The sequence below is a fragment of the Neopelma chrysocephalum genome, unplaced genomic scaffold, assembly GCF_003984885.1.
Source record: "Neopelma chrysocephalum unplaced genomic scaffold, ASM398488v2 Primary Assembly neopelma1_85, whole genome shotgun sequence".
NCBI classification, from domain to species: domain Eukaryota; kingdom Metazoa; phylum Chordata; class Aves; order Passeriformes; family Pipridae; genus Neopelma; species Neopelma chrysocephalum.
In genome coordinates this window covers 2,071,093-2,084,913 of record NW_020897747.1, presented here as the reverse complement: position 1 = coordinate 2,084,913, position 13,821 = coordinate 2,071,093, and the positions used below count along the sequence as shown (strand labels likewise).

Below are 13,821 nucleotides of genomic sequence, written 5' to 3'. Positions count from 1 at the left end.
TTTTTACCTGTAAATAATCACTATTTTGGTTATTTATTGCCGTTCACTTCTAATTTTGCTGGACTTGAATTTTAGCATAGTGAACAAATTAATATATAAATAAAACTGCCTGCAGCTGAAAGCTGGACATTTTCTGTACTTTTGATTTCCCTAATTCTCTCTTAAATCTCCAGAGGTCACTTGAAAGGTTTCTGTTAGTAGTTTCCAGCCCCTATTGCTTATGCTCCTGGAAATGTTAGGAAGGGTCATATTTAGCTTTATAAAGCCACCAGTTGTCTGATGATTGCAGCCTAATCAGCAACCACTCATAAACTGAGTTATAGGAATTGACTGAGTGCATTCATCAGTTCTAAAATATCTTAAATAATTGTCGTGGAACAAATGGAGGTCTACCTTATTGGCTATATAGTAATAAAAGAACTTACCTTACAGCTCTCAGTTTGTTCTAGCTAGACTTTGCAGGGATTTGAACCCAGGATGGGGGTAGATCCTGCGTTTTGGGAGTATTTGTGATCACATTAAATTAGAGGGTAATAATTACTCATCTAATAAATATGAGTCATATAAACAAGGCTGAACAGTCAAATAATCTATTCAGCACTTTCCTTCTTTCCATAGATCAAATTTGTACAGTTCATTAATTGAGATGCCCAAAGTAAGCACTGCACAGCAAAAAGAAAAACTCCCCCAACTGATGAGTAAGTACCTCTTATATTTATTTGAGAGATAAAATTATTGCAGTGATGTTATGAGAAGACTCATAGCTTTCAGTAAAATTTCAAAATACTTTTTCAAATAATTTTAACTCTTCTTAATTATCAAGGAAAATAAATTCCTAAATATATGTTTTGTTATCAGATATAATGTATCTAGTCACAGTTTGCAGAATTTTTGTTTATATTTGAAGGCTGAAGTTGTAACAGATAAATAATTGTAGAGGTTTTTTTCACTGTGCATTTCTGTATATATTTTATGCTTATATATATATGTCTGTATTTAATTTTTAAAAAATGCCATGGCTTTAGAAACTGGTGGTCTTTGTACAATCATTTCTTCAAGTACAAATATGTCTCAGATGGAGTCTTAAGGGGGTGTTATCCTCCTTTTAACAGTGCAGGCCAAAGTGTCTCGATTTCCTGTGAATCCTGATGCGTTTCGTGTTTTGTTGGAAAAAGTGCATCTGTACAAGCAGCAAAAAATGAAGAGTCATCTTAAACAAAATGTCATTCAGCACTTGCAAGAGTTTGTCTCCAAAACAGATGTGGTAATGAATTTTATTACCTTAGGTTTAAAATAGGGTGAAAAATATGTACTAAAAATATGATAGATACTCTTTATGCAGAATTTTTCAGTTTATTCCAAGTGTAGCATCCCTAGGCTTAACAGTTACTAAGTGCTGTGTAGTCTGCCTTAAAATTTAATCTTACTGTGCTGTTGTTGTTCTGTTCATCATCATACAGAAGCTTTGAAATGTTTGGTGGTTTATCAGAATTGAAAATTCATGCAGTTTACTTGAAAATGTGCTGTACTTCTGAGATTTGCACTTGCAAATGTACATTGCTTTTCATATCACATGAAAGCAGATGCTATCCCAAGGAAAAAATCAGGATCACAGATTGCAACCCTTTAAATAAAACTACCTTAGCCAGAGATTTATTACTGATTTCCAACACAGAAAAGTTTTTCTAGGGCACACAATATCTTCTGCACTGTAGTAACTTATTTGGACACAGTTGATCCAAGTCTGTTAGTCACAAAATTTTGCTTCAAGGACATATCTTGTTGGAGTCTAAGTTTGAAGAACCCTCTTAAATTCTAGCTGATAAAAGCTTTCTGTTACTGCAGAAAGGCTCATTTCTCTAAGGACATTGTCACAATCAGTGAGCACAAGTTGTGTAACATGAAGGTATTGGAAAAGCCTGTGACTTTCACAAACACTTTTAATCTGCAAGGTGACAGATGGTTTTCTACACAGTAAATGTACAAGTCTACATCCTAGCATTTTAATTTACTTTAATTTTGGCTTTGTTAGATAAAACTTAGGTTTTATCTAATGATAAGGAAAATTCACTGTTAATTATAGCATTAACAAAAGCTGGTATAGGCCTATTTCCATCATTAGTATAAAGGTAAAAAATACAGATCATATTGAATTTTCTGTACAAGTTTTCATTGTGTCATTAATGACACAACTTTGACAAATCTGGTTCTTGAATTGTAATTCTGTTTTATTCATCATGTTGGCATCTTCCAGTTAAAACACCCATTATTGCAGATGGGTGAAGCGTTCATCATTTTCTCTTACCCAATACATGTATTGGCAAGTTTGTAAAGATTTGCTATAGTTGTGTAAGTAAAGAACACGGTGCTGAGATAACATCAGGTTGAACAGATGACAAGAACAGGTGGCTTAGGTTTTTAAAATGTACAAGTTACAACCCCCAGTCCTGTATGCAACCTGTACTAACCCCACAGAGCCTGAGTGAGGAGCCCAGTCATTAATGCCAACACTCCTCACCATTTGGTTGAACTCCTTTGTCCAAGGAGTGGTTTTGTGTTGGATTTTACAAGCTTCAGTTTTCAGTGTCCTCCTCTTCTACATGGTTCTATTCTCTCCTTATCTATTTTCTTCATTCTGTTTACTTTGTTCCTGATCTCTCTGTATGCTTTCATTTGCTTCTTCTATGTTCATCGTGCAGTTTCTGTTCATTTCTCAAGATTCTCCTTGCCCAATTTCTTCTCATTGTTTGGTGGAGCACGTTGTCTTTTCTTTCTGCTCTACTTTTCTGCCATTCCCCATTGAAATTGCTGAAGTGTATTATTGCTTAAATAGTAAATATTGACATCTTGTACTGATTCCTATGTTGGAATATTTTGCAAAATTTGGTAGGAAATTTTGAAGTAAAGTAGTTTTGAAACTGACTTTTCATATTTTCCATTTTATGATGTTTCAAATTACTTGATTTAGCCTCTGATTTAACATAAAAAAATTATATAAATAATAGCATTTAACCAGGAGGGAGGGGGAAAGTATTCCAATTTTTGTTTCAATGTGTGTGATAGACTCCAACAGAGAAAACAGATGATAACGGACTTGATTTGACATCAGATTTCTCTGAAATATTAGAAATTATGGAAGAATATCTGAAACCAGTACTGTCACAGTTTGATTTTTCTGCTATCAGGTAAGACATGTTGACTTGTTCGATTATCATTTGTGAAGACAGAACTCTGACTCAAGTCCTTCAAATAAAGGAATGGTTTTAGCAAGGATGCCCTGCTGAATGAAGGTTCTACATCCTGAAGGACAGGATATGCAGGATATGCCAGACTAAGAGGCTGAGCCACATGATAGACTAAAAGCCATTTCTAACAAGCACCATTCTCCAGTTTACGTTACACTTACACTTCAGTATGCAACATTATAATTAAACTATTTAAAGATGGGATTTCCAAAGGACAGGAACTCCAAAGGGAGCACATCCTTTGTGTAAAATTTAATTTTGGAAGCATTGAAGCAGTTTAGTCTTTGTGTTTCCTGTGAAAATTTTTACTTACACGAGTATTAGTACTGCCAATATTTTCACTGAATTCCTCTTCCCAGAGAATCCCAGTGTGTAACAGTTTCACCAGCTGAATCCGGAAAAAAGAACATGAAAGACAAGGACACTAAACAAGCTGGAATGCGGGGTATGTGCTCCTCAGAGTACAACATATGTGTGTGTGCACATATGTACAGACAGATATGAAGATCCAGTCAGTTTAGTTTTAATTTTATATAAAGCAGGGAGAAGACAAAGCCTTGGTTTTGTCTGGTTTATTTTCTATATCAAGTCAAGCATTTCAGAGTACTATCAAAGAGAAGATTTATATGCTGGATGGAACTATCCTTCTGCATTTATTTAGAGTTTTCCAAACCATACAGGCTGTAGACGCCTAAATGAAATGGCTTTATCACAAATCAGTTTTTTTCAAGAGAAAAGCTAGAATAAAGAGCTTTTTTAAGTCTGTAGATCAATTTGTGTTTTGTCTTTTTCTGCATTTCATGGACTCTCACAGGTTGTTGGCCTCAGTGCAAGGCTAATGCTGTAGTATGTCCCTGAACATGTCTTGAGTAGTTCTGCAAAAAGTGGATAAATTGTCTGCCATGATTTGCTCTTTCTCTGTAGAACAGAAATGTTGTCATAATAATACTTAATACTTTTTTTCCTAAATACCATAAACAAAATTTTTCTAGAGAAAGACACAGTATTAGATAAGGGTTCCTTTACAACTCTGTGCTGTTTAGCCAAACACTGCTATAGCAATTTTACAGTTCCAAACATAATTTTCCTGAACGTATTGCATATACCTGGACTTGGATATGAGATTGTTTGTTATTAATATGGGGATATTTTTCCCTCTAAGAATTGGTGCTCGTAAGTGCATAGAAGTTTGAGAACATCTTAGGAGTAATGGTAGCAAAAGAAGTATTTTTGCACAGTGCACTTGATCCACAGTACAATGAAGTTCATGTCATAGAGCAAATTTAGGTTTTTACATCTAACTGCAGTTATTTGTATACAAACTGAGAACTACTAAATCATGTTCTGTCATATTTCTTTAGAGACATCTATGGATTTAGAATTGTGTGTGGTATTACTAGGGGATACATTACTTATGGAATTGCCTTTGGAAGCTCTGAGTGTATTTAAAGAGGAAGGAATAAGTTCTGTATCCAGAGATTTTTCTCTCCAGATTCTCTACAATCGACGACGTTTGGCTGAGTCAGGTACTATTAGATAAACAGTATCTATTTATGGAAGATAAATGAAAGATATTCTTTCATTTAGCATAATGATGCAGAAAACAAGATACTTAAAAGTTTAAATAATATGAATGGTGGTGTATATTTTACTGGAAGGCTGACACATACAATAGGTTTCCAGTTTTTTAGATGGACTATATAGTACAGTAGACTTATTTCAATGTACAGGCTGATGATGCAATGGTACCTAATTTAAAATAACCTCTGTACATTAAAGAATTATGTAAAACTCAGTGGAATCTAAAATGGCTTGCAAAGTTTCAGGCCAAGTTTACAAGTATGGTTTTAAACCTTTTAAAGCTGTTTTCTGCTGCACTGGAAAAATAAGAATTTACACTTCTGTTAATATTCTTTAACATTACTGTAAGAATGCTCAAAATAACAAATGTAAAAAGCTTTTAATCTCTGAACTGCTTTCTTCTTGGTTTTTGTGCTACAAATGTACAAAAACCCTACAGAAACTCTTCAGTGAAATGAGTTAAAATGAGGTAGTTGAACAGTTGGTAAACTCGACCTCATGTCATCTTAAAACTCATTTCTTAGATCTAGAAGTGAGTAATAAATGCAGGGAGTAAGCAGGTTTTGTATAAATCAAAGATACCTTCTATTACTGAAGTTAAAAATTTGAAGTTGCATTTTCCTTGTGCATAGGTAATACCACATAAAATTATTAAAACTATTATTTAACTTAGTCTAAGTTAAAAAATAGACCAAGTTTAGAAAATCTCACTCTGTACCATGAAAGTATTCTGTTCCAGGGAGGTTCTTGTATAGTGTTCGTGTCTGTAATATTTAATAGTGTTTAGCCTTCATTTCACCTCTTCTTTCTAAAGGGAAAGAATTGTAAATAACCTGAGATTAGAATAATTTTAGTTTATGTACACACTCATACCCTGTTACAGGTCTTTCAGAAATATGAGTTTAAGAACATGTAAAATTTTTTCCATTTCTGGTTTTCCCTTTTTTAAAGTGAAACTACTTATGGTTGCCTGATTTTAGAAGCAGATAAATAAGAGGGAGCAGAGTTGCAAAGTCTCTGTTGATGAGATTGTGACAGTGGCCACTGACTCAGTGAACATGAGCCAGAGGGGTGTGAATGTGGATCTCAAACTGCCCCCAGCCTTCAGGGCACTCCAGTGACAGTGGCTGAAACGTGTGCTCTGGGTGCTCTGGGTGCTCTGGGTGGTGGTCATACAGTGAGAAATAGAAGTCACTCTTCTGTGCTTTTTAAAATTCCCTTGAACAAATAAAAATTCCAATTCAAATATGACACTTCTTTTTCCTTTTGATATATGTGTGTCCCACAGAAGCTTCAGTGGTTCCATTAACATCAACAATTAACAAATGTGGCAATAGGCCTAGACAGTGCTTTGATAATCACTGTTCAACTCTATCCGAAATTGGCAGTGTAATGAAGCATTTTCATGTGTAAGGGATCACATCTCCAGCTTGTTTTCCTCTTAAAAACCAGTATTTTTAGGCAAGAAGGTTTGGGTAATGTCCTTGCCTTGCTGTGTTCTGAAAGGAATTTTTATTTTTCCACTTTAACCTGTTGTTATCACTGTTTATTATTGTTGTTGTTTATTGTTGTTGTTGTTACTACAATATATATGTGCAAACCTTCGAGGACATTTATTTTCTAAAACTGCCTATTATTATATTAAAAAAAATTTCTTTTCAATTTCACAGAGACAGATGTTGAAATATCTAAAGAAACAAAATCAAAATCACGTCAGAAAAAGAGTGTTCAAATGGTGAACTTTCCATATTTTTAAATAAACTTTATAGGAATAGCTTTTATTTTTTGTTAAAAATGTTAAAGAACTTGCAAAGAAAAGTGTTGAAGTGGCTTGCATAGAAGCTCATTATGTGTGCTAGAATTCTCAAGTGGAATAAATGTCACATAAGTCCATAAAAATTTTGCTGTTGATTTTGCAAGGAGTTGCTTCTTGGAAAAATCGTACTTTGTAAATGGGACATATTTAATAACCCACCAAGGGAGCTGCTTAAAGTTACTAAAAGATGTCCTGCAACAATATATTTCATATAGTGGATACATATAGTTTTTATAAATGTATATCTGTATTTGCCTATGTGCAGACACGTGTATTTATGTAATGGGTGTCTGTGCATTTTAGATAATGCAGAATAACTTACGCTTTTAATTTCCATTGACAATTGAGTATCATCTTCATTAATCCTGCAGTTTTTTAACACATCCTCCTGTTAGTTGTTTGACAGAAAGCATGCAATACTGTTAATATTTGATTGAAACTTTTACATGCAGTAGAATATGTATTCTTTTTAATTGTAGGCAACAGTTAATCGTGATTTACCCTTGAGTGTTGATGCTCGTAATTTTAAATGTATCCTTTCACAAACTATAAGCCAAGTATATCAGCTAAACTTTCTTCTTTTGTTGTTTAAATCGCATTGTTTCTGCTTAACTGTTTATCAGACATTGTGGACCCCTATAATGAAGGAAGTGAAGCAGGTAATATATATTAAATAATAATTTCTTCACCATCTACCCATGGAATTGAGAAAATTTTGTACCAAAAAATGAAGTCATGACATAAAGATGTAGGTAAAAAAGCTTTGCTGTTCATCAGAACAGTAAATGGGGCATCAGTGAAACAATGGATTTTAATTGAATCACAGAATCCCAGACTATCTGGATTGGGAGGGACCTTAAAGATCATGAGTTCCACCCCTCGCCGTGGACAGGGACACCTTCCACTATCCCACGTTGCTCCAAGCCCCGTCCAGCCTGACCTTGAACACTTCCAAGGATGGGGCAGCCACAGCTTCTCTGGGCAACCTGTGCCAGGGCCTCCCCACCCTCACAGGGAAGAAAGAATTCCCTCTGGCAGTGGGAAGCCATTCTCTGTGTCCTGTCACTCCAGACCCTTATTAACAGTCCCTCTCCATCTTATCTTGTGGCTCCCTTCAGCTGTCGAAATAGTTTTTAAGTCTGAACGCAACACAAAAGCAGCTACTGAACAACCAGTGGCACAGCACAGAATGGCTTCTTGCATTTGTAGTTTCTCCTTCACAGCAGATCAAAATAAACCACTGTTCATGTGCTCAGTATCTGGTTCTAGTGTCTGTCTTTAATTTACACTAGTATGAAATATAGTCAAAAAGAGAAAATGATTTGTCATTAAATGTGCAATGTCCTTGGAGAGCAGAGGTGGCGTTGGAGTCTTGTTTTCTGAAATCAGGACTCTGGAAATTCAGTTGTTTTATCCACCTACTTAAGTCCTCTCTGAGCCTCTGAAAGAGAACTGTATGAGCAGTACTGGTTTTCAATTCTTTACCCTTTCCTCAGGGTATCTACAGTTTTTATTTTGTGCTTTTGAAGTCCTTAACCTGTCTACCAAATAATTCTTGTCCATTATAAGATACACCTTTAAATGGGAATAAGACTTTTACTCTGAAAATGTCACAATTGCTTCAATTTTAAAAGCCAGACTTAGGTTTCAAAAAACATGAAATATAATGATGACCTGTAAATATTATAGTCTCATTTTAAAATTTTTGAAATTAGGATTTCCCAGTGTAGTTTGTAGCATGTTATGCTCATAAGGATGAAATTCTGTTATTACAGAAGCTTCAAGTCCTTCCCAGAAAATAAAGGAAATCCTAGAAAAATACCGTGACAAGTTCACAGCACAGTGGGAAGGTGTCATTGGCAACATGCGTGTTCCAAGGTATGTAATATGCTGTCTGCTTTCTTGTTTTATCCATGTTTCTTGTTTAAAATTGTGCCTTTTTCCAGAGTCTTTGGTCATAAAAATAGGGTCAAGTTTTCCTGAGCTGGTAAACACATAGCAGACCATTGTTATTGTTTCAAACACAGATTTAGATTTATAGACAGAACATTTTAGGGATCTGAAATACAGTGCCACAAAGGGATTTAGCCTGATGGGTTTTGTCAGAGTTGCTGTATATGTAGATAATGTAATTTTGACAGAAAGTCTCCTGGTGCAGTTTTTGATGAATAAGCATGCGAGCATAAGTGTAATTTCTGGCTTTGCTCATAACTGTTTTTAAATCCAAGTGTTAAAACCTGTAGCATCCCCATGTACCTTGAGTCAGCTGTAAGGTTGGAGTACAGATTTCAGAGGCAAAGTAGTCAAGGTACATGTCAAGAGTTCCCAATTTCAGCCATTGATTATGGAGGTAATACCATTTTATGGAGTATATTCATAAACACACCATTCTTTATAGAAGTACTTTACTTTTAAGATCAAAATCATAGAGGGATAAAAGGGATCTCGAGAGGTCAAGCAGTGACAAGTCCTATGAGTCAACATGGCCATCACTGGACCTTCCTTCCTAACTGCTGTTTCAGCAATCAGTCCTTTGGAATCTTCCCTAATAAGTTAATGTCACTGAGTAGATTCTTTAGTATTTCTTCCTAGCAATTAGAAGGATGGTTGTTATCAAATTGCAGGTTTTGCTGCCAGCTGGGCTTATTATCCACATCTCTTTTCAAACCCCGATGGCTTTGTGCTCTGGTGGGTGCAATGGGTGCCTATACAAATACTGCCTTTGAATGTTAGACTAAAGACTGGGATTTCAAAGCTGCACAATGCATACAACAATGATTTTTTTAAAATATTTTTATGGAGAGACTGGTATTCATCTAAAAATACACTATGCCTCTTGCTCACTAAGAGATGTTACTAAACTTAGTACACCTCTGTATTAAAATAGCTGCTATTAATTAGTCCCTATGAGTTACTACATTTTTCATAGAATTCTGCAGTCTGATTTGTCTCCTTGCTTTGCATGCTGACTTCTGTTGCAATAATTTCTGGGGTAAATAACACTGAAGTGCTTGCTGTGGATAATTTCTGAAAAAGTATTCTTGTAAACAGTAAGATAAAAGTAACTTCCTTTCTTTGTTCTTCCTTCCTTTTAGCCAAGCTGAGTGGGAGCAGCTTCTCACAAGCTGTAGTGCATTTCTCTTCTATGGGATGGAGAGATTCATGTCTCATGTATTACTGAACAGATTGGTTGCTATGAACATCCCAAGTAAGATAAGCAAATTGAGAAATATTTTTTAATGACATCACCTTTTATTCCTAGGCATGTCCTACTGTATCATTATCTTAGTATTGATCTTAGTAATTAGGGGCTTTTTTTTGAGATCCAGGGTTTTTAATCAAAAACCTTTGTATTATGTAGGTTTTATTCTGTTGTACAGCTTTCTTGTTATTCCTCACAAATAAGGTTAGTCCTTCTTCACTTCCAAATGTTGGAATTTCTTAGGTTCCAGAAATTGAGTCATCATCTAATGGTTTTCCCAGTGAATCCTCTCCTTTACTTTGGAATTAAGTATTTGGTTGCAAGTTATTATTTATTGCTTAGAACAACCTCTGTGGTGCCAATTCTCAAAAATTCAGAAGTCTCCACTGAGGCAAAGCAGAATTGTCCATCAGTGCTGGGTTAATGCTGAAGGATTGTTCTGATGTTATGGAACATTTGTAGGCTCTGAGAAGGTATTTTCTTCTCTGCTTCTTCACAACAATTCGTCTTTTTGTTGTAGCCTAAGGTTTAGTGTCAGGACTAGTTTTCCAGATTCACAATCTTCCATTCTCCTCCCACTCCCCTTGCACATCTGGAAGAAGCTTAACTTTGGAGCTGTGTTGAATTTGTCAGTGTAGCTGAGTTGCTGTATTATGTTGATGTGTGAAAGTGAGAAGAACAGATACTTACAGGTATGGCAACTTTCGGAAAGTTGTTAAACCCTGTCCTATGTCCTACTCCTAAAATATGCCAGGATTAATTCTGCCTGAGATTTCTGAAAGCTCTAACCTAGATGCAAGATTATTAAATATTGGCTTGCTAATTTACAGGATGAAATAAAATATATCACTGCTGAATCTGGGCATGAGACCAGGCTGAGAAAGAGAATGGAGGGGTTTAGCAAATCCTGAAATGCAAGATCAGAATGCAAATTAACCTTGCTTTATGCAGGGCATAATTTGGGAAAGCCTAGTAGAAGGTGTTATACTTAAGGAAAAATAGTCAGTTAAACATTAATACATTAGGAAATGACTGCTTAAGAGGCAGAATTACAGAACAGAGTTGAGATGGATCACAAATTAAACAATGTACTCTTCCTAGACTTAAAAAGAAACAAGCTCTGTATAGGGATAACTATACAGGAGTGTCATTTGCAAGTTATATGAAATAATTTTCCACTGTACTTAGTTTTGCAAAGGTCTCAACTGGAGAAGAATATTGACAACATAGAGTAAGTCATTGGTGGAGAACAATAAGAGCAGTTAGAAGGCTGTACCACAGTTTGTGTGCTTAGTTTTATTCATAAATATGTATGTGCACTGATAGGTTTATATGCATTTTAAACATACTTTAGGAGGAAAGATCAACATATTGAGAGGAGATTGCTCAGGTCAGGAGAATAAGTAACAGATTAAAACTACAGCAAACCAAACAGTAGGCAAAGCCTTTTAATTCTGAGAGTATTCTGAGTTACTTTACTGGAGACCTTTAAGGAAAATGAGGCATGTTGGAGGTGTAACTGGTTGTAACTTGTGGAGAGGAGTTGCATAGAAAACATTTCCATACCTGCATAGCATAAACTCTTCCGAGAGTTTATAACTACGGAATTCAGTCATACAGGTCATTGGCTGTAATAAGATGGTATGTGAACTTCATTATCAGTTATACTAATGTGGCACAGCAAAAAACCTGCAAAACACTATGGAAAAGCATAGCAAAATTACATCAGATAATGTTAGGATGACTTTATTTGTTCCTTTACATTATACTTGACAGTTTTTGCTGAAATATATAAGTTTTATATTAGTTGTTTAGACTGTGTTCAAGAAAGTAATTAACTTACAAAAGGCTTAATTTACCTATATTTATTATGCTGGACATTATTATTAGTGCAGTACCATTGCTATAATATATTTTTTTCCAGAATGCAATTTGATGGTTCTTCTGGATCTGGTACGATCACAGCAAAGTTACCAAAGAATTACAAACTCCGATATCCACAAAAGGTAGGACAAACATGTTTTCAGTGAAGTCCACAATAAGGCAGATTATTTCAAAGCAAAGTTAAAATTCTGAGTTACAAATATACTTATGGTTTTCTTTAGTTGCCTACATATTGCTCTAGAGAGACCAACAGAGACAGCAATGCTGCTGAGCCTGACTGGAGTTGGTTGTGTAGTGGCCACCCAGTGGTACACGAGCCTGCGGGAGAATGCAGAGAGGCTGGAGATCCTGTTCCAGAGTGAGTGTTTGCTATTGCTTCAGACACCTGGTGTGTGCATCTCCCTGGCTCCTGGCTCCTCTTCCTTTGCTCCTCACCAAACTTTGCCTGGACTTTCCATAGGGGGTGAACTGTGTGCAGGAGCCACCGTGGTGTTGACAGGTTGATCTTGCAAACAGAACAGTAACCTGCCTAAAACAGTGTTAGTGGGGTGTTTGTTGATGGTCACAGGGTAAGAATAGGATTTCTCCAGTGAGGAGCAGTGCCTTAGGACTTGGCAACCTGTAGCTACATCAGCTATGGGGAAAACAAAAACTGGAGTGAACTTACATTCTCAGAAATACATAACTGGATCTGTAAAGTATCCTTTTGCATTGAGTTTTAAATCTGAAAGCACCAGGCTCTAGGGTTGATACTTTGTTGAATTTCAAAACTTTGGTTAAAAACTCACAGAAACTAACATTTCTTTCCAGATTTGCTGAGCAATGGTAGAACAACCGGGCAGACAGTCCGTATTCTTCAAAAGAGTGGAATTCACAAGAAAAGGGATTCCATTAAAAGTAAGAATTAAAAAGCTTAGTACAAGAGACTGACTGTGCAAATTAACTAGAACCTGGTAGATCTATGGGTGGTTCATAGGTAGAAGTGAAACCTCTCAGGTGACCTGTGACAATTTTCTGTATGGGACTTACCTCTTAAAATAAGGGTTAATAAAATAAATTTTAGTTATAACTTGCACTCTCATAGAATTGAAGAGAGAAGGAATTCGGATCAGAAACATTCCCTAGTTTTCTGGGTTTTTTCAGAAAATGCTTCTTAGATATAGTGGCAAGAACATAAAAGAGTATTAATCAAAGAAAAGATGTGTTAAATTATGGCACTTAAAGCATTCTTCTATTCAGTCATATTCAGAAATAAGAATGATTTTTGCAATATTTTTATAGTGGAAGTGGATTCTCCCAGCTCTCCTGGAGACAGAACAGAAGAACAGACTGCTCACACTTCCCCAGATCTTCCTGCAACTCATCCATCATTTTTCAACTGTGTGCTCTATGGTTTACCCAACGTCATTTTGGTGTAATTTGTGTCAGTCTTTCTGTGCTGGGAACACCTTCACTGTGCACAGGGAACCTTTGTTTTTTCAAAATCCCAAATAAGATTATTATGTGTATGGATTTTGTAATATGCTCTGTTAAACAGCAGTGCATTTTTAAATTACATGCTTTAAAACTTTATTTGTAGTGATAGCAGTAGGAATAGATGTAAAATAATTTAGCACTTATGGAAAGTATAAATCTTTGATTGTTATTGCAACTAAAACCATTTTAAGAGTCTTTTTTTTCCCCAATAAAATGGTGATGTGTTGTTTCCTGTAACAGTTTTTTTGTGTCTGATGCTGATAGAACATTAATATGGCACTGAAAGGATACTATTCTTGGCTATCTGATGTGTTACAATTAGAACCTGGTAAGAGTTCTAGGGCTATATAAACCATAATTACAAAATAATGACATGCAAAATACTTTCCGTATGCACACAATAGAATATAAATTTCTGCTTCCTTCCCTGTTGCTTTCACAATTTAATTAGATGACCTTATATGAACTGCAGCTGCTCTGTCAAACTGTGCTCCATAAGAAGCATAATTTTTATTCCCTTTTACAACCTAATTTAGACAGGACATATATTTTTTGTGGCATGTATTTGGGCATTTGATAACAATACCAAGTAAGAGGAGATCATAGACTGTTCTGAA

At 35.5% G+C, this 13,821-nt stretch overlaps 1 protein-coding gene across 7 annotated transcripts in view; it reads left to right on the top strand.

Moving 5' to 3' along the window:
• The window catches only part of CFAP46 (cilia and flagella associated protein 46), a 61,388-nt gene extending 47,899 nt beyond the window's left edge, over positions 1 to 13,489 (top strand). For 5 of the 7 annotated variants that reach the window (XM_027692280.1, XM_027692277.1, XM_027692278.1 and 2 more), the window contains 14 exons: positions 619 to 698; positions 1,113 to 1,264; positions 3,064 to 3,185; positions 3,605 to 3,690; positions 4,607 to 4,771; positions 6,497 to 6,561; positions 7,122 to 7,173; positions 7,266 to 7,301; positions 8,418 to 8,520; positions 9,738 to 9,850; positions 11,769 to 11,850; positions 11,950 to 12,086; positions 12,539 to 12,625; positions 13,010 to 13,489. In XM_027692280.1, the coding sequence (XP_027548081.1) occupies positions 619 to 698; positions 1,113 to 1,264; positions 3,064 to 3,185; positions 3,605 to 3,690; positions 4,607 to 4,771; positions 6,497 to 6,561; positions 7,122 to 7,173; positions 7,266 to 7,301; positions 8,418 to 8,520; positions 9,738 to 9,850; positions 11,769 to 11,850; positions 11,950 to 12,086; positions 12,539 to 12,625; positions 13,010 to 13,146 (1,417 nt within the window). In that variant the 3' untranslated portion in view covers positions 13,147 to 13,489. Of the gene's footprint in view, positions 1 to 618; positions 699 to 1,112; positions 1,265 to 3,063; positions 3,186 to 3,604; positions 3,691 to 4,606; positions 4,772 to 6,496; positions 6,562 to 7,121; positions 7,174 to 7,265; positions 7,302 to 8,417; positions 8,521 to 9,737; positions 9,851 to 11,768; positions 11,851 to 11,949; positions 12,087 to 12,538; positions 12,626 to 13,009 lie in introns of those variants that run through there. The other 2 variants (XM_027692279.1, XR_003535674.1) reach the window with 2 other exon arrangements.
• Positions 13,490 to 13,821: the final 332 nt, after the last annotated feature.